We start from the raw sequence: 22,827 nt of genomic DNA on the forward strand, positions 1-22,827 counted from the left end.
AACGGTAGGCTTCATTAGTAGTGGGTATATGGAGGTTGATACCTTAGACGTTGTGGTGCTGTTACTCGGCGGCTGCCGCTGGGTGCCGGTGTTGATTTCTCTGTCAGCGTCAGCATACCTGTAAGAACAGTTAGGTTCATCATCGTTTTGTGTCCGACAGGTCATTTATCAGACACACAGTGTAGGGTAACGTTGGCGATTTGTTTGTGCATCAGTGTGTGAGCTTGTCGGCCTCCCTGTTGCAGTCTCTCGGTCGGCTTTACTAGCAGCTGGCATATCCTGTCAACGTTGCTTACATGCTGCGGTTTGCTGACGTTTGTCGCTTGTGGGTGTATGTTAGCTTACCATAGGTGTATTTAGTGTACTAAAGCATACTATTTACAGGTTATTATATAGACAAGTATACTTCAAGTATTCAAATGTATATTTTCAAGATTTTTACACAGGATGTTGTTTTCCTGTGAGCATTCTCTACATGACATCCCTTTCTTGCCGTGCGTGCTTACGTATGTGTCTTATCTCGGTGGCAGGTAAATTCACCACATATTCATTGTATCTCACGTCAGGAGCCGTGCTTATGCTCTGTCCTTGTGCTGGACTACCGCCACCCTTCTGACACGCAGCACTTTTAAAATGAGCGCTCCTATTATAGTCCTCACCATTAGTTATTTTACACACTTCTCTATACATATCAATTAATTTATTGTTCAAAACTAGCAGTACTTAGGAGTGTATTAATCAGAAGCTTTAAATAAAATATTGTCGTCTTATGAGAAACAAAAACAAAAATAAGTAATCTGAACAGCAGATGATTAACCATTTAAATACATCTAACAACCAGGAGTGACTACATGGATAAAGGCACATCGAGATCTGTGTAAGGTTGCTTTCGCAATGAGAACATTATACCATATTTGATAACAGTTAATAAAATGCAGACGGTCTAATAGAAAAGGAAATATTGTCTTTCGTGTTTTGGTAACATACGTGCGCCGAATTTTAAGACAAAAGAGATTTTTCTCAGCTATTGATTAAAGCAGCAGCAGCATGCCGCCGCGTATCTGGATTTAAAAGAAGGGAAAAGAATATCTGGCCCTGAGCGAGGAAGGACGTAGCCCGGAGCTGAAGGCGAGGTATTAATAACGGTAGAAGGACTCCTTATAATTCTTCACCATTCAAAGACAAAGTTTCCTTGTTATTGGATCGAAGTTGAATCAGTTCTCTTGAGCCATGAAAGAAATTCGTGAGCAGAAAAAGTATTTAATTCCATGTAAACACAAGACTGACTATGTCAGTGGTGGCTGACGAACTCAAAAAAAATTCTCTGTGGTTCTTTCACATGCTTTATCGTCCTCTGTAGAGCGTGATAAGCTAAAAAAAAAAAACAGCCATTGGCAAACTAACTAATTAGAATCTGGAAGGAGATGAAGCATTCTCTCTTTTGTTACAATAATTACATTTGCCTACCACAATTCATGTACTTACTAAATCTCAGTGCATTCTTAGTGACAGGACTGGTCCTTTTGCGTTTGGAAGCTGAAGAACGTAATGATCGAATAGTTACGGTAAAACTAGATTCTGTCACTTTCTAAAAGTATTAAAGTGTTATGTCACAATAAATGATACCGAAACAATGTTACAAACACTATGTTTGAGGTACATTGGTTACTTATTACAAGAAATTCGTTTTCTTTTTCAAATATACTGTACTTATATTTGTCCAATAGCAGCCTTCAAAGCTTTAAGCCTTAGGGGGAAGATGAATTTCTCATTATTTGAGATAGGCTCTTCCACATTTTTTGGATTTTCGTGAAACAATTCAGTAGATTTCGTACAATCCCCTTTTCTCACTCATTGGTCAGTAATCAGTTCGTTTACGGCGTAGACGCGTCTCTATCGACTTTACAAGTGATCTTTCGGTTTCCGTGCTTCATTACTGCTTGACGTTACATTTACAGAAATATAATGTGAATTAATACAATCCTTGTATCATATTGCTGGCGAATGCACTATTCTATTTCTTTCCGGCGTCATAGAATTTATTATTTGTCTTTATTTCCCCGTACTTCAGAGTTTCGAAGTAAATAGTAAATAAAAACGACCTGTATCTCAAATAATGTACTACAAGAAAATAAAAAACCTTCGAAAAAAGCAAAAGTACGCTACTTGCGAAGAGTCCTCACCATTAACAATTTTATTTTTAAAAGTATGAAATTATTGTTATCGACCAAGAGACACATTTTTCGCGGTGCAACTTATAATAACATTTTACCAGAAGAATGGCATACCAGCTAAAATAGAAAAAAAAAGTATAAGCTTATTTTTTACTAAACAGCCCTGCAAGTGAACTGAATTTTCAAAGATTAACGGTAATCAGTATCCGGAATATCACTCTCAATCAAAAGTATGACAGTCAGTCACTGCATTATATTGCACCTCTATCTTTAACATTTTCTTTTTAGGTCAGCTGTTCAGACGCTCATTAAAATCGTCTCCCTTTTGTCACCCCAGATATTAACGGAAGACGGCGTTCAAAATAGTGTAGCAAATTAGAAGACCATAAAAAGTTGTTTGGTGCACCGAAGGATACTTACCAATAGAGCCAAGTGTCTCGCAACTTCCGTCCGGCGTTATTCCAGAAATTCATTCTACTCATAGTTCATGTGTGTACCATGCTAACATAGGAATCTTTTCATTGTCTGTTTCAGTTAAGCCAATTTCGGTGAACATACTGACGAGGGAGAAAGCTGTGTCTGCAGACCGTAGGTACGAGGTCGAATGCAAGTCTTCAGGGTCGCGACCTGAGGCCATCATAACCTGGTGGAAGGGTAGCCGCCAGATCAAGCGACACAATAAGAACGTAAGTACAGCGCTTCTGGCGCTGACTCACTCAGGCCTGTTACTCAGTTTATGTTGTACGTACTCGTAGACAGCACATTTACACCACTATTGCACACATCAGAAAAAGTTTTACATCACCTCGGTTCCGAGTGTTTCGGAACCTGTACAGAAAATTGGAATAGAGATCAACATAAACACCATTTCCGTCCTTTTTATTGCTCATGAAAACCACACACTGCATGTTGTGCCACGATACACCAAGACCTTCAGAGGTCGTGGCCCAGATTATTGTACACACCGCTACCACTAATATCCAATAGCACGTCCTCTTGCACTGATGCATGTCTGTATTCACATGGCATACTATCCGCAAGGCACTGTTGTTCCAGATTCTCCCACTCCTCAACGGCGATTCGGCGTAGATCCCTCAGAGTGGTTGGTGGGTCACGTCGTCCATAAACGGCCCTTTTCAATATATCCCAGGTGTGTGTTCGATAGGGTTCATATCTGGAGAACATGTTGACCACTCAAGTCGAAAGATGTCATTGTCCTGAAGGAAGGCATTCACAAGATGTGCACTATTGGGACGTGAATTGTCGTCCATGAAGACGAATGCCTCGCCTATATGCTGCCGATATGGTTGCACTGTCGATAGGAGGATGACATTCAGGGATCGTAGAGCCCTGATGAGGCCTTCCACCAGCGGCGTTCGTCGGACCCACGTAATTCCACCCCAAAACAGCAGGGAACTTGCTGCACTCGCTGGCCAGTGTGTCTAAGGCGTTCAGCCTGACCGGGTTGCCTTCAAAGACGTCTCTGACGATTGTCTGGTTGAAGGCATATGCGACACTCATTGGTGAAGAGAATGTCATGCCAATCCTGAGCGGTCCATTCGGCATGTTGTTGGTCCCATCTGTACCGCGCTGCATGGTGTCGTGGTTGCAAAGATGGACCTCGCTATGGACCTAGGGAGTGAAGTTGCGCACCATGCAGCCTAATGCGCACACTTTGAGTCGTAACACGAGCCCTGTGTCTGCACGAATGTTATTATTCGACATGGTGGCGTTGCTGTCAGGGTTCCTCCGAGCCATAATCCGCAGTCAGCGGTCATCCACTGCTGTGGTAGCCCTTGGGCGGCCTGAGCCAGGCACGTCATCGACAGTTCCTGTCTCTCTGTATCTCCTCCATGTCCGAACACATCGCTTAGGTTCACTCTTAGAAGCCTTGACATTTCCCTTGTTGAGAGCTCTTCCTACCACAAAGAAACAATGTGGGGGCGATCGAACTGCGGTATTGACCGTCTAGGCATGGTTGAACTACAGACAACATGAGCCGCGTACCTCCTTCCAACTGGAATGACTGGAACTAATCGGCTGTCGGATCCCCCCCTTCTAATAGGCGCTGCTCATGCATGGTTGTTTACATCTTTGGGCGGGTTTAGTGACATCTCTGAACAGTCAAAGGGACTGTGTCTGTGATACAATATCCACAGTCAACGTCCATCTTCAGGAGTTCTGGGATGACGCAAAAATTTTTTTGATGTGTGTCAATAGCCTCTTACAACGTAAATAATAAGAGTCTGAGTAAAAGTCTACACATGCCAACAGATTAGAAGAGGTGTTGTGACATTTGTTTCCTCCGACCTATGGAAGATGAATTCAAAGTGTAATTGTGCAGGGGTTGGACAAAATTATGGAAATACCATGAGAACTGTATGCTTCAACGTAAACGCCGATGCTAGCCAAACCTGCTGCTTGCGCTGTTGTATTTGACCACGAATGGCACCTGTGCAGCGATCTCAATAAGTTTGTAAGTCTCAGTCGCGGTCAGAACAGTGTTCTACGTGGCTGAGAATGCAAAATGTCGGAGCTGTATGCATTCAAATGTGGGAAAGATTTTGGTGCTCATGTGGTGGGTGATTCTATAGCCAAGGTAGCCGAAGTTTTCGGTGTTCCAAGAAACAGTGTATCGATGGTTTATACCGCATAATCTAAGTCACAACGCGGGCGAAATTATGGGTTAAGTGGTCGTGGCAGACGGTCATTGTAGAGGATCGCGACGAAAAGTAAGAGGACAGCAGCAGCAAAACTGTCGTACACGCGAACCCTGTTACCACCAAAACAACACAAAAGGTGCTCCATAAGCGTGGAATTACAGGGCGAGCTGGAATTCGAAAAGCACCGATTATTGAAACAAATGCCACAAAACCTGGACTATGGAGCAACGGAAGAAAGCCATTTAGTCAGATGATCGTTGTTTCACAACTTACAGACGAGTCCCAAACATGTCGGGGGTTCAAAGATGATTTGGACAGCCATATTGTGATTCCATGGGCCTCATAGTTACTCTGCACTGTCGCATTACTGTCAAGGATTGTATGAAAATTTTGGTTGATCAGATACATTTCATGGCACCACGTTTCTTGCCCAAAGGAGGGTCTGTGTTCCAAGACGACAGGGTCTCCGCTTTTTGAGCACGAGGGTAAACTGCAAATTCTCTGACGCTGACATTAGGGTTATCGTCAATTGCACGAAGAATTGCCTCGTCCATTGCAGGTGTCCTCGTCGTTGTAGGTCTTCCCCAGTCGCGAGTCATAGGCTGGAATGTTCCGTGCTCCCTACGACGCCGATCAATTGCTTCGGACGTCTTCCTGTCGGGACACCTTCGTTCTGGAAATCTGTCTCGATACAAACGTACCGCGCCACGGCTATTGCCCCGTGCTAATCCTGACATCAAATGGGCATCTGCCAACTCCGCATTTGTAAACATTGCACTGACTGCAAAACCACGTTCGTGATGAGCACTAACCTGTCGATGCTACGTATTGATGTGCTTGATGCTAGTACTGTAGAACAATGAGTCGCATGTCAACACAAGCACCGAAGTCAACATTACCTTCCTTCAATTGGGCCAACTGGCGGTGAATCGAGGAAGTACAGTACATACTGACGAAACTAAAATGAGCTCTAATATGGAAATTAAGCGTTTCCGGACACATGTCCACATAACATCTTTATTTGTGTGTGAGGAATGTTTCCTGAAAGTTTGGCCGTACCTTTTTGTAACACCCTGTACACTCAAATGGGAGTAGCAGTTACAACCAGCGTCCATAATTATTTACGTAAAAATACCATTGTCTGTGTTCCCTGACACGTTTTGTCCTCTTCAGCGTCCTTGGACACAACTGAATCTACTGCCCGATGTCTGTAACACTTGTTTCATAATTCCGTCCTTTCTTACAGTCAGTGTTTAATGTTTTCCATGTATTTCTTCTGCCAACAAGTCATTTTCTTTTTAAAAAAGTCTCTCCAATTTTCCCTGGCAGTAACCTCTGCATAGAACCTTCTCATTTCTTATGAACCCACTAACTGTTCAATGTTCTGCAACACAACGTCTCAAACGCTTCGGTATCTTACTTTCCCCGCAGTAGAATATAATACGGTACTAAAGATTTATTTATCCTTTTATAGTTTTTATTGTCATATAAGTAATCTATCCCATATACAGAATGGAAGTGAGAGCGTGTGGAAGCAAGTACATGTGTTTTAAATGGGAGTAAATTCAATGGCGAACTTAAATTTTCATCCTTGGATTCATGTAATCACTTCCAGAGTAGAGAATTCACGAAGCTGGACGCTGAACTACAGTCAAAGAATCGAATTAGACGCAGCATAAATAGTCTTTACATGAAAGATATGGACATTTCATCGTCAATGCGAATGAGGGATGTATTTTTCAATGATACAGAAACTCTTGGATATTAGCGTCTTTTATACCTCTTCTTTAAACAACTTAAATAGATTTAGTTATTAATGAACTTTATTCTGCACGAACTGCATTAAAGAACTACGCTACTTGTAACTTCACAACTGTGAACTTCGCTGTTTGATGGTAATAATTCCTCTGCTATTTCAGGTCATATAAAAAAAAGAAACACACACACATACACACGCGAGTGCTGTTGTTTACAGCATTTATATACAGAGTGTTACAAAGTCTTCATGACAAACGTCTAGGTGTGGTGGATCACGTCTTGGGGCACTACTTTTGTTACAGATAAAACATTTGCCGTCGCTTTTCGACAATGCTAGGCTTCTTTTAAGACTAGCTATGCCCCAGAAAGGCGGCATAGCGTAGGCACACTGCCGTGTTTGTTTGGAAAGTGTGTTGTCTACCATCCAGACATCTGCTCTGCGAGAAGGGCGGTAGGCCGAGCACAACTGAAGATGCTAGCTCGCTGCTAAGCTTTCTCCGCTTAGAGACTATCATTCTTATTGTTTTCCTGTTAAAAATCACTCCGTCATTTTACTGGGGCGGGCAGTATGTGAGAAACCTAGTACACTTTGCTAGCTATGTGAAATCTCGTGGTACCAGGGCAGGCGAATACTGAAGGACGCCTACGTTCCATGGGAAGCGTGAGCGAACGTTTTGTCTCTGACAGAAATAATTCATCATGACGTGATCTACCACCCGTAGACATTTTTCGTGATGATTTTGAGACAGCCCGTACGTCCACGAAGAGTCCTACTGTTTACAAAATTTCCTTCGTGTTCCCCAGTTGTTCGTCTTTATGTCATAGTAAAACAAAAAAATCACTACAACCACAAATCTTTTTAAGGTGAAAAATTTCGTCTCAACCTTCAATAATTGAATATGTTTTACCCAACAAATGACTTGGAAGAACAGTTGAACGAAATGGACAGTATCTTAAAAAGAGGATATAAGACGAAGATCAACAAAAGCAAAACGAGAATAATGAAATGCAGTCGAATTAAATCAGGTGATGCTGAGGGAATTAGAATAGGAAACGGGACACTTATAGTAGTAGATGAGTTTTGCTATTTGCGGAGCAAAGTAACTGATGACGGTCGAAGTAGGAAGGATATAAAATGTAGACTGACATTGGCAATAAAAGCATTTCTGAAAAAGAAAAATTTGTTAACATCGAATATAGATTTAAGTGTCGGGAAGTCCTTTCTGGCAGTATTTGCATGAATTGTAACCATGTATAAAAATCAAACTTGGACAATAAACAGTTTATAAAAGAAGAGAATAACAACGTTTAAAATGTGGTGCTACGGAAGAATACTCAAGATTAGATGGGTAGATCACGTAACAAGTGAGAAGGCACTGAACAGAATTGGGGAGAAGAGAAATTTGTGGCACAACCTGACGAGAAGAAGGGATCGGTTGGTAGGACATTTTCTGGGGCATCAAAGTATCACCAGTTTATTGCTGGAGGGAAGCATGGGGGTAAAAACTGTAGAGGGAGGCAAAGAGGTGAATACAGTAAGCAGATTCAGGAGGATATAGGTCGCAGTAGTTACTCGGAGATGAAGAGGCTTGCACAGGATAGAATACCGTGGAGAGCAGCATCGGCCGGCTGGTGTGTCCGAGCGGTTCTAGGCGATTCAGTGTGGAACCGCGCGACCACTACGGTCGCAGGTTCGAATCCTGCCTCGGGCATGGATGTGGGTGATGTCTTTAGGTTAGTTAGGTTTAAGTAGTTCTAAGTTCTAGGGGACTGATGACCTCAGATGTTGAGTCCCATAGTGCTCAGAGCCATTAGAGCAGCACCAAACCAGTCTTTGAACTGAAGACCGCAACAACAACATCCCACCTTAAATGATCATCTGAGCATTCTTCTAGAAACTACCATCTGTTTAAAGCATTATATTGCATCCTGCTTTTGTTCTTGTATGTTGTAAGCTCATCACATTAACCACCGTGGATCTGCTTTTACACTTTCACTATCTCTCTGGATCTTCTGTCGTACCAGATAGTTCCCACTGTGAATCATCTTCAGTTTAAAGACAGAAAGATCACTGCAAACAAAAGAGGCCTTGCTACCATTCTTCAACAAGCAAAGTTGGAATACCGATAATACTAGAACAATGATGAGCTAAAACAATATGAATACATCTCGTCGCAAGACTGAACGCCAACTGGTGACACTGCTCTTACGTTACATGTTAGAGAAAGTATATAACAAGCAGAGCAGGGACGACAGGTGGTGCAAATGGGGAAATCTGCTGACATACTTGACTCGGCGAAGGTGCTGTGGCCCGGCTCTTGAGTACGAGGAACTCGGAAATCCCGAACTGGTCGACTGTTCGCCTGTTGCTGTTGTGAGCATCTGTGGAACATCTGTGTGAAAATCTCTGGAAAGCGGCTGAAGTGTGGTGAAACAATAAGATATGCTGTTGGACCGCCAAACCTCATCACAGAATTTTCAGGTCGACGGTTTGACCAATCATTACAGCAGGATAGGCGCCTATCTGCGGCAGATCTAGGGATAATCTATAAAGTCTGTGGAGGCACAAGTTTTTCGGAGCACACTGTTCGGTGCACATTACTGAACTTGGAGCTCGGCAGTAATGGACTCCACGTTTTCTCATTTTTTTCAGTTCCAATTATACTGAGTACGAGATCAACGAAATTCGAATGTGGATCAATAGAACTGTGTCACTTGTTAGGATGAATCCCGTATGGTGCTACACCGTGTCAGTGGTCGAGTATGGCTTCGACGTCATGCAGACATGCTTCGCGCCTCGCATGCAAGCCGATGAGGGCAGAACTCGTATTACGCTGTTGGGGGCAGTGACCTGAGATTCCATGAGTAGCGACCCAAGGCGCGTGGGGCCGCTGAGGTGTAGAGATGGCGGAGTCACGGGTTGAGGACGAGGAGTAGGAAACTCCGCTGCATTTGATTAGAAACATAGAAGTAGATATCCTCGGTGTAACAAAGCAGCTTAAATCACTTAATAAAGGCAAGGCCTCCGGTCCAGACTGTATACCAGTCAGGTTCCTCTCAGAGTATGCTGATAAAATAGCTCCATATTTAGCAATTATATACAACCACTCGCTCACAGAAAGATACGTACCTGAAGACTGGAAAATTGCTCAAGTCACACCAATACCCAAAAAGGGTAGTAGGAGTAATCCTCTGAATTACAGGCCTATATCACTAACGTCGATTTACAGTAGGGTTTTAGAACATATACTGTATTCGAACATTATGACGTACCTCGAAGAAAACGATTTATTGACATATACTCACCACGGATTCAGAAAATATCGTACTTGTGAAACAGAACTAGCTGTTTATACTCACGAAGTAATAAGTGCTATCGACAGGGGATGTCAAATTGATTCCACATTTTTAGATTTCCAGAGGCTTTCGACACCGTTCCTCACAAGCATCTTCTAATCAAACTGCGTGCCTACGGAGTATCGCCTCAGTTGTGCGACTGGATTCGTGATTTCCTGTCAGAAAGGTCACAGTTCGTAGTAATAGACGGAAAGTCATCGAGTAAAACAGAATTAACATCCGGTGTTCCCCAAGGAAGTGTTATAGGCCCTCTATTGTGCCTGATCTATGTTAACGACATAGGAGACAATCTGAGTAGCCGTCTTAGATTGTTTGCAGACGATGCTGTCATTTACCGTCTTGTAAAGTCATCAGATGATCAAAACGACTTGCAAAATGATTTAGATGAGATATCTGTGTAGTGCGAAAAGTGGCATTTGACCTTGAATAAAGGAAAGTGCGAAGTTATTCACATGAGTACTAAAAGAAATCAGCTAAATTTCGATTACGCGATAAGTCACACAAATCTGAGGGCTGTAAAATCAACTAAATACTTAGGGATAATAATTATAAATAACCTACATTGGAACGATCATATAGATAATATTGTGGGTAGAGCAAACCAAAGACTGCGATTCATTGGCAGAACACTTAGAAGGTGCAACAGGTCTACCAAAGAGACTGCTTACATTACGCTTGTCCGCCCTATTCTGGAGTACTGCTGTGCGGTGTGGAATCCCCATCAGGTGCGACTGACGGATGACATCGAAAAAGTACAAAGAAGGGCAGGTCGTTTTGTATTATCGCGAAATAGGGGAGATAGTGTGACAGACATGATACGTGAATTGGAGTGGCAATCATTAAAACAAAGGCGTTTTTCGTTGAGACGGGATCTTCTCATGAAATTTCAATCACCATTTTTCTCCTCCGATTGCGAAAACATTCTGTAGGCACCCACCTACATAGGGAGATATGATCATCACGATAAAATAAGAGAAATCAGGGCTCGCACGGAAAAATTTAAGTGCTCGTTTTTCCCGCGTGCCGTTCGAGAGTGGAACGGTAGAGAGACAGTATGAAGGTGGTTCATTGAACCCTCTGCCAGGTATTTTATTGTGAATAGCAGAGTAATCACGTAGATGCAGATAAAACACATTTTATTCGTCTCGTATCAGAATGTCGGAGTGCTGCGACGCCCCTGCAAGGTTTACCTCACTCGATAGGAGTGCCTGAGCTAGCACTAAGTGGCCCTGAGCGAGCAGTGCCAGCGACCCTTATGTCCACTGAATATCCGTAGGCGGCCACGGATTCTGGGTTAGAAGCTCGCCCTTTTGCGTAAGGATAGCGAAAGTACCTGAACTGCTGCCCTCCAAGGCTGGAGTTCTTTGGTGATGTAGCGCCAGGCGGTCGGCATACCCATAGGGAAGGGATGATTTTATTGATGCCCTTTATGACATCTCGTGAGGCCTTTTCGTGTCGGTTCTGACGGGGGTGATTTTGAAATATTTTCCTCGGCCACTCATATGACCACCGCGTGATTTGAACTCTAGGTGTCGCTGAGGTGTCAGACGATAGGGAGAATGTGTGTAAATATCATATGACAGGTCCACAGTGGCGTTAGTCAGAATTATAGTGAAATTTGGGGCAAATGTGTCGTAATTAACCTACATTGCAGCTCACAACAACTTCCGAGCTCTAGCCTTTTATTTGCATGTGTCGAACCCTTGCTTTTTGAAGCGATGTCGAGCCAGAGGGTAGCGCTGCAGGATGCCACACACTTCAAGCGTTACAGAGCAACGTTTCCGGCACCTTTGAGCTGAATTTAAAACTTCTACTTCGCATCGGGGGACAATTACCGGGTTTCAAACAAGTGACCCCTTTTGCGCAACATATACATATTTTCTGTAATATTAATACATAACGCTATGCTTAGGCCCTTTGAAGTTTTTTGTTGGCATTGGTTTTAACAAACATTAAAGCGATGATCCTCGAAAATGAACACAACATTGTTTCCATTGATCTTGGGGGTATTAATAAGCCACTTCAGTTGCATTTAGCCCTTTATTATTGAATCACTACCGATATCGTGTCACTAAAAGCCACATCTTCAGGCGAACGTATAACTAAAATATTAGAATTGAAGATATCGGAACTTTGTTTCCAACATTTGTATTCCGTCAGAACAAAACATCGCTAAAGGCGGTATGTCATAGAATAAAACAGTTGCATTCCAACGTACTGGATAGGTCCGCTTCCCCGGTCTATACGGGGGACGCAGCTGCATGCTGTACCACATGAAAACGTGTGAAGACTATAGTGGGGAAGACAAATGGTCGACTTCTATTTATTGGGAGAATTTTAGGAAAAAAGTGAAAGGAGACCTCATATAGAACGCTGGTGCGACCTATTCTCGAGTACTACTCGACTGTTTTGGATCCGTGCCATGTCGGATTGAAGGAAGACATCGAATCAGTTCGGATGAGGACTACTACGTTTGTTACCGGTTCATGGGAACAAAACTTAAGTGTTACGGAGATGCTTCGGTGACTCAAATAAGAATCCCTGGAAGGAAGGAGGTGTTCTTTTCACGAAAGACTATTGAGGAAATTTAGAGAACTGTGATTTTAAGTTGACTGACGAACAATTCTGCATCCGCCAACATACATCGCGCGTAAGGGCCACGAAGATAAGTGTACCCTTCCGCCACGCACCTTACGTTGGCTTGTGGAGTAGATGTAGATGTAGAATGTTAACATCAGAAATATTTCGTGTGGCCCACCATACATACTGATGCGTTTTTCTGTGCCTTTAATTTTCATCATGAACCGCTTGAGTTTTTCTGCTCGAACATTTTTGTAGCAAAATAATTTACCAGGGAGACAAATTAAGTGTTTAATTCTAAGACCTGAAAATTTAATGAAGCGTCTTTATATACCGAACTCAATACCTCTCTGCAAGCAAGTAATAGGACGTTTCTTTCTCAGTTTTTTTTTTTTTTTTTTGGTCCCTCAGAAGGAATAAATGACAGAGCTGAGACGAAAAAAATACGACGAGATAAAATTAATACGATCACGGATCAGCAGCTACGATGAAACGGCTTTTATTAGCGAACAACGACTGTAATACACAAAGAATTCTCCAGTCCATCTCCCACCGAGAGAACCACTTGAGCAGCGTTTATCTTAACCCGCGGTCTTGGCGGCACTGGCCAAAAATCTCTTGAAAGATGGAAGAGAAAGAAGCAGTCTCTGTGGAAAGCGGAGCCATTCAGTAGACGCTTAAGCATATTAATAGAGCGGCACGATATTGTAACGAGCGAGAGGAAGCAAAGGCGGAAATATATATAGCTGCCCAACCAGAAAGTGGCAAATACAAAAAAGGACGAGGAAGAGGAGAAAGGAAAAAAATTAGACGCTGTTGATGGTAAAAAAGGGAAAGAGAAGGGATTGGGGAAGAAACAAAGAAAGAGAGAGTCAGAAAGAGAGAGAGAGATGACTGGTGAGATGATGAGTGTACAGAGATTCGCGTGAAGCGGAGAAAACGGCTAACGGAGCGAAGGGCCACCATTTAAGAAATTACTCGCCGGCCTGGGAGGGGTGCTAATAACTCATCAATTAAACTCGGGGCGAGTGGTGTTTGTCGGCTGCGCGGGCCTCATTGTGCAGTGGCGGGTGCGGGGGGAGGGAGGGGGAAGGGGCAGACCACGCCACCAGAGGGGACAAATTGCACGATTGTTCGGTCCGCTTCCTCGGCGCGCCGCCAGATGGCGCCTGCTGGGTCCTGGCGGGACGTCGACTTCCGGATTCGGCGAGGTTCCTGAATCAGAATTTGGTCCTACCCACATTGTGTCGTTCCGGAACAATGACCAGCACTCGTCGTACGTCGTTCTGAGGGCCGTTATGCATTCAGCTTCCCTCTGCTGCTGGTCCTGTTGTTATATCCGTACGCACGAGTTCCCACATACTTTTCTCTAAGCGCTGGAACAATTAAATTGTACCACCAGTAACAATGCACCTTGTGTGACTTGAAGCTTAGTAAATGAACCCGTGCCACTTTTCAGATATTCTAAGGGAAGCACTTTCTTTTGTAGTATAATCTTTAACGAACGCTCCAATGAGAGCGACGGATTACTTTGCATTGAATGATGTTCGTTGTGATAAAAAGCAAAAACTGCTCCCATAAGTAGTGATTACCAAGTCGTGAAACCTTGAAGCTATCCAAAATGTATAATTCTCATGCAAAAAAAGGAAAAAAAATGCTATCTTATCCTTAACGCTCGTAGGATTTTTCGACCTAGAGTGTTCGTTCGACAATGTAAAACAGTACAAGATGTTCGAAATTATGAGAGAAATATGGGAAAACAGGTGATATACAATATGTACAAGAACCAAGAGGGAGACATAAGAGCCGCGCGGGATAGCCGAGCGGTCTAGGGCGCTGCAGTCATGGACTGTGCGGCTGGTCCCGGCGGAGGTTCGAGTCCTCCCTCGGGCATGGGTGTCTGTGTTTGTCCTTAGGATTATTTAGGTTAAGTAATGTGTAAGCTTAGGGACTGATGACCTTAGCAGTTAAGTCCCGTAAGATTTCACATACATTTGAACATTTTTTGGAGTCATAAGACTAGAAAACCAACAAGGAAATGCTCTTATTACAGATGGTGTAAGACGGGTGCTCAATCTTTCATTCCTATTCCTCTATCTATACTGCGAATAATGAATGACGGAAATAAAGGAAAGGTTCAAGAGTGTGATTAAAATTCGGGGTGAAATGATATCAGTGATAAGATTCGCTGGTGATACTGCTATCCCGAGTGAAAGCCAAAGATTCAAAGAGATTTACGGGACCTGTTGGATGGAAGGAACAGTCTAATGAGTACAGAATATGGGCTGAGAGGAAGTATGAAAAAGATAAACGTAATGAGAAGTAGCAGAAATGTGAATAGTGAGAAACTTAGCATCAGAATTCATGGCCAAATAATAGACCAAGTTAAGAAATTCTACTAACTTTGAAGCAAAATAACCAAAGGCGAACGAAGCAAGGAAAACATAAAAAGCAGTATAGCACAGTAAAAGATGGCGTTCCTGGCCAAGAGAAGTCTACCACTATCGAATATAGGCCTTATTTGAGGAAGAATTTTGTGAAAATATACTGTCCGAGCTCAGCACTGTGCAGTAGTCAGTTGTGAGCAGTGGAAAACATCTGAGATGTGGTGCTACAGAAGAATGGTGAAAATCAGATGGACTAGTAAGGTAAGGATGAGGAGGTTCTCTGCAGGAGAAAGGAACATTTGCAAAAAACTTACAAGACGACGTTACAGGACATTGGGACATGTGTTGAGGCACCAGGGAGTAACCTTATCATTCCCGGCGGGTTCAAGGATTTTTCCTGCCTCGAGATGACTGGGTGTTGTTGTGTCGTTATCCCCATTACGGTCGGAGGAAGGCAATGGCAAACCACTTCCACTAGGACCTTGCTTAGTTCGGCGGTGCGGGTCTCCCGCATCGTTCCCCTACGCTCCGTCACGGAGAATGGAAATTCATCATCACCATACACAAGGTGACTTTTCGGTGTCAGTCGAAAATCAAACGCGATAGGGATAGTGCCGAAATTAATTGAAAAGTAGTGTAGCATTTTTCAGATAAGTCGATGTTTACAGAGCTATCGCTATTTTTCTGAAGCTTACAAAACGCTAGTCTTAAAAGCATAAGACTGACTAATTCGTATGTAAAATGATCATACTGCAATGACTCTGTGAAGCTGCTTCGTCTCCTTTCAGTAGTGAATCAAGCAAAATGGAATCGTAACTGCAGAAACACGGTACACTTACTCCAGGTTTGGCTGGCAGGACCACTTGGCGGAAGTCGTCGACCGAATGTGGCGTATTTTTCTCTGTCATATCTTCCACACGCGTTAAGACATCGAGGAATAACTTCCATGGTACTTTCTGTAGACAATAAAAACTATGAAAGAGACAGGGATTAAACTACACCCAAAAACTAACTAAGGACGTTTTGAACAAGTGCTGCTCTGAGAGGAAACATAAGCACAGGGGACGGATTCAAGAAGGAGCGCATCAAACCGCTCAGAAGACTGATGACGAGAAAAAAGTCTCCTTCTCATTGTCAATACCAACCAGTAAGTCTTCTGCTCAGGTCCTTTTTAGAACATTTGCGCCTGGTCTTCTGTTCCGATAAGAACAGATTAGCAAGAGTAGTTTCTATAAACAAAAGGGTTTTGCGTCTATTGTTGAGTAATAAGTTGGTGCAACAAATAAATGGAAATGGTACGCCCTTGCCCTCCTTAGGCATTTTAAATGAATTGCTCAGTATTTCTGAGGGACCTAAACCTTAACTTGTATTCCGAAACACGCTGTAAATTCTATTTTCTGACATCAGTAAATAATTTACAAAGTGAAACAAGGGAAGTTTCACAGGAAACGTCTTGGAATTATTGACGATTGAGTCCTAGAATTTTGAAATCACACTCTGACATCCACTTAGTCATCAAGCAACACTATGTAAATACTGCTACACCTATTACTGAAGAACATTGCTTTTGCTTTCTATGTATTTCGATCTCAGGTCATTCGGGCATTTAGGAGCGAGTCATTGCACTCAAAAATCCGCGCTGTCTGTCACTTAGTAATGCTTTCACTGCATCTAATATTCGAAGGGTTTCCCGCAACGATTTTCAAAAATTTAGTTTGTAGTTATTTTGAGTTTATCTGAATACAAGGTGCAGGTTTACGTTTTAACTTGGAAGTTATCACCAATGATGTTTTTACAAACATTTGCATTGTTTCCATGGTAACTGTCGATTTTATTAAAATACGTTGATTAATCAAACGTAAACAGACCGGCAGAGACACATGACGTTTGAAATACTATTATGGGCGTAAGTTAGTTAAGATATCCAAAATTATACCAGATACTCTTCATAATAGATTGATCCGGTTAGGGACAGTGTATTTGTGACAAGTACTGTATAAAGATGACCATTACATCCGATTCTGAAATATAGTCGTGGTCATTGCAGATCATGCATTAGGGTTAGTATATTAGTCTTCAGTGTAAGAGTGCTTACCAGTTGACTGTAGTTAGCGATTGACACTGACGCACTAGGGACAGGCAGATATTAATATTTGTTGGTTCTTAAAAAGGGATGTGATTTAATACAGAGAGAGCCCCTTCTCAAAACCCTGAAGGAATTATAAGTAGCTAGGAAAAATCTGGAAATAAGTAAACGACTTTTACAAATCCAGTATCGATAGTTAAGTCCCCTGGATCATCTTCTAGTCCCTTCCAACATGTATCAGGAATCGGAGACAGTTTGTCACCATTATTATTCATCTGTCAGCTGGAAAATATTATAAGAAAGTGGAAAACAGAGCAAGAAAAAAGAAAAAAGTTAACAACTACATGAAGTTGGGTAGTTCGAAAGAGGTAATAAATTGTTTGCCCGTTGTTGGCGATCTCGTGATAATAGATGAAACGTCAGAGAATGCAAAGGAAAGACTGAAGACAATAGCTGAGAAGATAGTCTACAAATATAGTTTGAAAAGATGAAATGCATTACTAATGAAAATAAGTTACCAAAGAATTCTGAAAACCAAGTGTGGCAACATCGAGGAAATAGACAAATTAAATATCTGATTGAACACATAAATATAAAAACTTGAAAAGAAGCAGTTAAAGCAAGGACTGAAAAAAATAAAAATAGCTTACATGAAAGTGAGAAATCTGGACAGTAAAAATAGTCTTCTTAAATGTTTTAAATTAAGGTATGTATTATAATACATTCGTAATACAGAAGTCTTCTGTGTGTCGGAAATACTACTTTTCTCCCGATGCAAAAGGGCATTAGAAGATTAGGAGAAGGTAGAAAGAATAATCCAGCGAAAAATATTAGGCCCAATCAAGAAAAAAGGTAGCAATTTAGTTTTGAGACCAAATAACGAAATATACTCCTTCCGCCTTAAAATAGCAGAGCCAGGGTAAGACATGTTACTCTTTATGGACACCTTGAGAAAATTAAGGAAGATAGATTAAGATAGAAGATTCACACTATCTTCCAAAGCGGAAAGACAGACAAATAAAATAAGTGATGAGGCAAAATAAAAAGTACTCAAAAGAAATGCAGATTAAAAAGAGACTTTACTCAACAGAGACAAATTCGAACTGGAAGTCAAAAGATTCGAAGATTTTCAGAAAGCTAAAACAAAAAGAAACGCGAACCAGGCGACGCAATGGTTGGCACACTGGTCCCTGGTCCCACAATCGGGAGGACGATGGTTCAAGGCCGCCTCCGGAAATCCTGATTTAGGTTTTCCGTAATTTCCCTAAATCGCTTCAGGCAATCAAAATGGTTCAAATGACTCTGAGCACTATGGGACTTAACTTCTAAGGTCATCAGTCCCCTAGAACTCAGAACTACTTAAACCTAACTAACCTAAGGACATCACACACATCCATGCCCGAGGCAGGATTCGAACCTGCGACCGTAGCGGTCGCGCGGTTCTAGACTGTAGCGCCTTTAACCGCTTGGCCACCCCGGCCGGCGCTTCAGGCAATCAGCGGGATGGTTCGTTTCAAAGGGCACGGCCGACTTACTTCCACATCCCTCTCTAATTCGCCGGGACCGATGACCTCGCTGTTTGGTTCTCTCCCCTGAATCAACCAACCAACCAAACAGAGAAAAAGACTTGTGTGAAATTTCGGATGAGAGGAAATGCGCTCATTGTGAGAAAAACAGGACATTTTGGAGAAAGGTGAAACGGAAGATAAATACACAGTTATCCTGAGGTAGTGCTTAGTGGACGTGTAACGATATAGAAATATATGTGTGATGTTGAACGTTTGTTCCGTTTTGGAGGAAGATGAAAGAAAATATAAATACGCAGTTATCCTGACGTAGTCCTTAGTAGACCTGTGACGCTATAAAAAAAAGTGTTTTTGTACGTTTCTTCCGTATGCACATGAAGATGGTCGTATACACCGCTGTCGCTAGTGAATAAAGCTGTCTAATTCACTAGCTGACGGTGTAAGGCAGAATGTTATTCTTGCAATATATCACAGGTGTGGATTGCAATTTATAACAATCTTGGAAACATTGTAATTTAGATTAGTTTTGACTTGTAGCCTGAACTCAATGCGAGACCACACTCGCGTCCATGTTTGTGTGGGCGAGCGTGCGCGCTTGCCTAGTGTATTAGAACAGCAGGTCCCGGGCAGTATAACGACTGTGGTCCGGAAGCACGGCAAGTGGCTACAGGACGTAGCAGCTTCACTCCAGGACGGCGGCAGCAGTACGTGCTCCCTGACCCGCACTGTAGAGGCAGCGGCGACCAACATGCGTTGAGCGGCCGAGAGCGCAACTATGTGGCCGTGGGCCTTATTGAAATACCAGCGACGGGCTGTCTGCTACCAGACAAGCTTTGGAATCCTATTGACGGTCTGTGGGGATAGCGGCGCTAAGGAACTTTCGGGAGCGTCCAGCCACAAAAGACGTAAGGGAAACCCTTTGAGTGGAAGAGCTCGGTTGGGCAGTACAAGAACTATATGAAGAATGATGAACATAAAAAATTTGTTAGAGAGCGTCATCTTTTCTCCTGCGGCCACCAGTAGTTTCAGATGCTATGCTTCATCGTTCATCGTTTCATATTTCCCACTCAATCACCTGATGTGCTCAGGTGCTCTCAGTTATCACTGTTTGGATGAAACGATACGCTTCTACCCTTTGTGACAGGGGGATATCTCAAAGAGCGAACCCGTGCTGCTGCTCCGTGATCCAGTTATGCTATTTCATCACGCCACTCGCAATCGGAGGACGTGGATAAGCCTCCTATACTCATCTGTGTTATTGAGTATGAGATGACGGTCGCCAGGGTAGTCACCGAATAAGACTGGTGATCGGGAGGAAGGCGGTTCAAGTCCCCGTCCGGCCAGTCAGATTAAGATTTCCCTTGATTTCCCGATCTTCTTCTTCTTCTTCTTCTTTTGCTACCGCCTTTGTCCCGCATCGCGTGCAGGGTCGGCAGGGTTAAGTACGGATTTGGAAGGGTCCCCTGATGCGTTCCTTTGATTTCCCGATGTATACGGAAAATCGAACGATGAGCATAGAACTCTGGAAGGAAAAGTTCTGTGACATTTTTCACACAAATCAGTAGTTATGGAGCTATCGCTAGCTATTAGTAGCCCTGAAACCACAGGAAAGATGAACGTAATGGTAACTCATACGTAAAATAATCATATTGTAAATATTTCATGGATCTGCTCCGTCTACAAGAAGGATGATGGCCATGAAACACACGAAATTTAGCAATCTTCAACTAAGCAAAAGAGGGTCGTAACTTTGGAAACTCTAAGCTTCGTAAGAAGCGGTGCGCTGTTACTTGTACGCGAGCATCAAGCTGGCTGCTTCAGACACCCGCGAATGCTTGTCACAGATGGTTGCTAAGGTCGTTACTGTAAAGAAAAAACTGTAACGCAAAACTTTCCTGTCTGTATCGCAAAGTATTTAATTCATATATGTGACTGGTTCCAGTGTCTTATGCACAATCAAACACAAAATTCATGGCTACGAGTAGCACATCAAAGGGAACTGCAGCACAATCCGAGCCACGAACTCTGAGAAGACTGAAGAAGTAGACAGCGAAAGTATGTGAATCAGATACTACAGAAGCAGCTTAAAAATTAAGGGGACAGATAAAGAACAAACTTATACTACAGTTCAAACTGTCGTGCTATTAGTAGCCAAGTATTTTATATCTGATGGTGATGCATAAGGCACTCTAAATGTTCATATCTCAACACAAATACTTTGAGATCGAGTCAAAAAAAAATTTTATATTACCAACAGTATTGCAATCACTAAGCCCCAGTGATGACGTCAACATTTCAAAAGAACTCGTCATGGTATATTCGTAAATGAGTAACACGTTGCACGTTCAGCCAGTGACAGTTGCAAATTGTCTATCTAACGACTTTAAAGGTCAACAAAAATTTAATTTTCAGTATTCATGTAATAACTGACCGAATTGAAAAATTAATAGGCTGTGATAATCTACTCAATAAACGGGATCAACTTACAGTACAACTTTAACACAGTTAGAGATTTTCTGCAGATAGAAACCCCGTATATTTCTTGGGGCAACATACTTCACGACGCACAAATTACCAAGTTATGTATATCCAGTCTTTGAGACTTGCAAGGATCTTTACACATATTTCGAAACTTTGTCGAAACTTTTTCTCGCTGCCACCTCCCCCTCCTCCTCACAAAATAATGAAAGGAAGAAAGGTTATCGCATACTACATGTTCGTGGTTCATGCAGTAAAATTTAATCATCAGACATAACGCTTTAATTTATTATTTTTTGCTACGAACTCTATTTGCAATATATTTTGTAGACAATATCCAGATATACCACGGAATATACCTACAAAATTCTGTCACTGTACGACACACAGTTCAGCAGACATAACGTCATAAACATTGATGCGTGAAAAAACTAAGTATTACTTGAAACGTAGCACAAATTACCGATGCTTTACTCGTCCAGTGATTGATAACGAGAGAACTTAGTGACTTCCAACAAGCTTTAAAGATAATTTCAAACATCTTCAAAATTTTTTCTCACTTCTATGCTTAACATCAGATATTTAATACATTCAATTAATGGTAAAGTAATCACAAGTTTGTAGAGTTTTGTACATGGGTGTTCGATTCTTAAGGAATCGGGTGTTTATTGATTATGAAGTAGACCAAAAACCGCAGAAGAATTTTCGTCTGTCATGGCAGATGGGACAGTTTAAAATGGTACACAGCTTACGATCGTGATAGCATGTGATGCCATATCACGAATAGAAACCATGTGGACAGAGTTGCCGATATACGAGCATCCTGCCCCTTCCTTTCAGTCGCCTGACTGGTTTGATGCTGCCCCCCCCCCCCCCCCCTCTCCCCAGATTCCTCTAGTATGCCTACCTCTTCGTCTCACAGCAGCACTTGAATCGAAGGTCGTCACCTAACTACAAAGTTTGGAAACAGAAGTCATTTACAGAACTCAGATTGCGTGTTGTGTCTCTGCTTTTTCATTAATTGCTGGTACTGCATTCTAAAATCTGAAAAAAACGACAGTAGAAACCTATCAATTTAAAATCAGAGACTAGGGTCAATATAAAAATAGTTTAGGAGGTCTACTCGACATCATTTAATAACTTAATCTCAGACCCATATGGGGAATAGTCTAAGGGAGAGTTCCAGCTAATTATCAATATTTTTAAGTTACACCTCGAAGGAATATTGTAGGGAATGAAATATTGTTTTAGATAAGGGATAAAAGTTCATGGAGAAACACCAAGAAACATTTTTACGACGCAAACCTTTATACTGTAAGAGAGGTGTTAATAGATGTGGATAATCTACACAGCCCAAGCTTTCAGTTAAGTATAAACAGGGGAGCAATGAGTAAAATTAACGGTAGAACAAAGGAGAATAGTATGTGGTTAAACGTAATATGCAAGAATTGACAGCAAAAGAAACGACGAGTTGCACAAGATGGCACTTGTTCAAAATATTCAAATGTGTGTGAAATCTTATGGGACTTAACTGCTAAGGTCATCAGTCCCTAAGCTTACAAACTAATTAACCTAAATTATCCTAAGGACAAACACACACACCCATGCCCGAGGGAGGACTCGAACCTCCGCCGGAACTAGCCGCACGATGACACTTGTTAAGAGAGACATTAGAAACAACCTGGCACAGGCAAAGAAATGATTATTCAGCTATGGTCATCTATAAATGACAAATAGTGAAATGGATTTGAAGGAATTGTTTCAGAAACTGCATAGCTGGGATAGGGAAGTGAAATATGAACTAATATACGAGAAATG

At 42.2% G+C, this 22,827-nt stretch overlaps 1 protein-coding gene across 3 annotated transcripts in view; it reads left to right on the forward strand.

Annotated features, from left to right (window-relative positions):
• Positions 1 to 22,827, forward strand: part of LOC124795068 (neural cell adhesion molecule 2) — a 631,935-nt gene that overhangs the window by 326,320 nt on the left and 282,788 nt on the right. For all 3 annotated transcript variants that reach the window (XR_007016641.1, XM_047258875.1, XM_047258876.1), the window contains exon 5: positions 2,709 to 2,860. Coding sequence is in view for 2 of the 3 variants with exons in the window: in XM_047258875.1 (XP_047114831.1) it covers positions 2,709 to 2,860 (152 nt within the window). In the remaining variant the exon portion in view is untranslated. The remainder of the gene's footprint in view (positions 1 to 2,708; positions 2,861 to 22,827) is intronic.

Source organism: Schistocerca piceifrons, chromosome 4 (assembly GCF_021461385.2).
Source record: "Schistocerca piceifrons isolate TAMUIC-IGC-003096 chromosome 4, iqSchPice1.1, whole genome shotgun sequence".
Lineage (NCBI taxonomy): Eukaryota > Metazoa > Arthropoda > Insecta > Orthoptera > Acrididae > Schistocerca > Schistocerca piceifrons.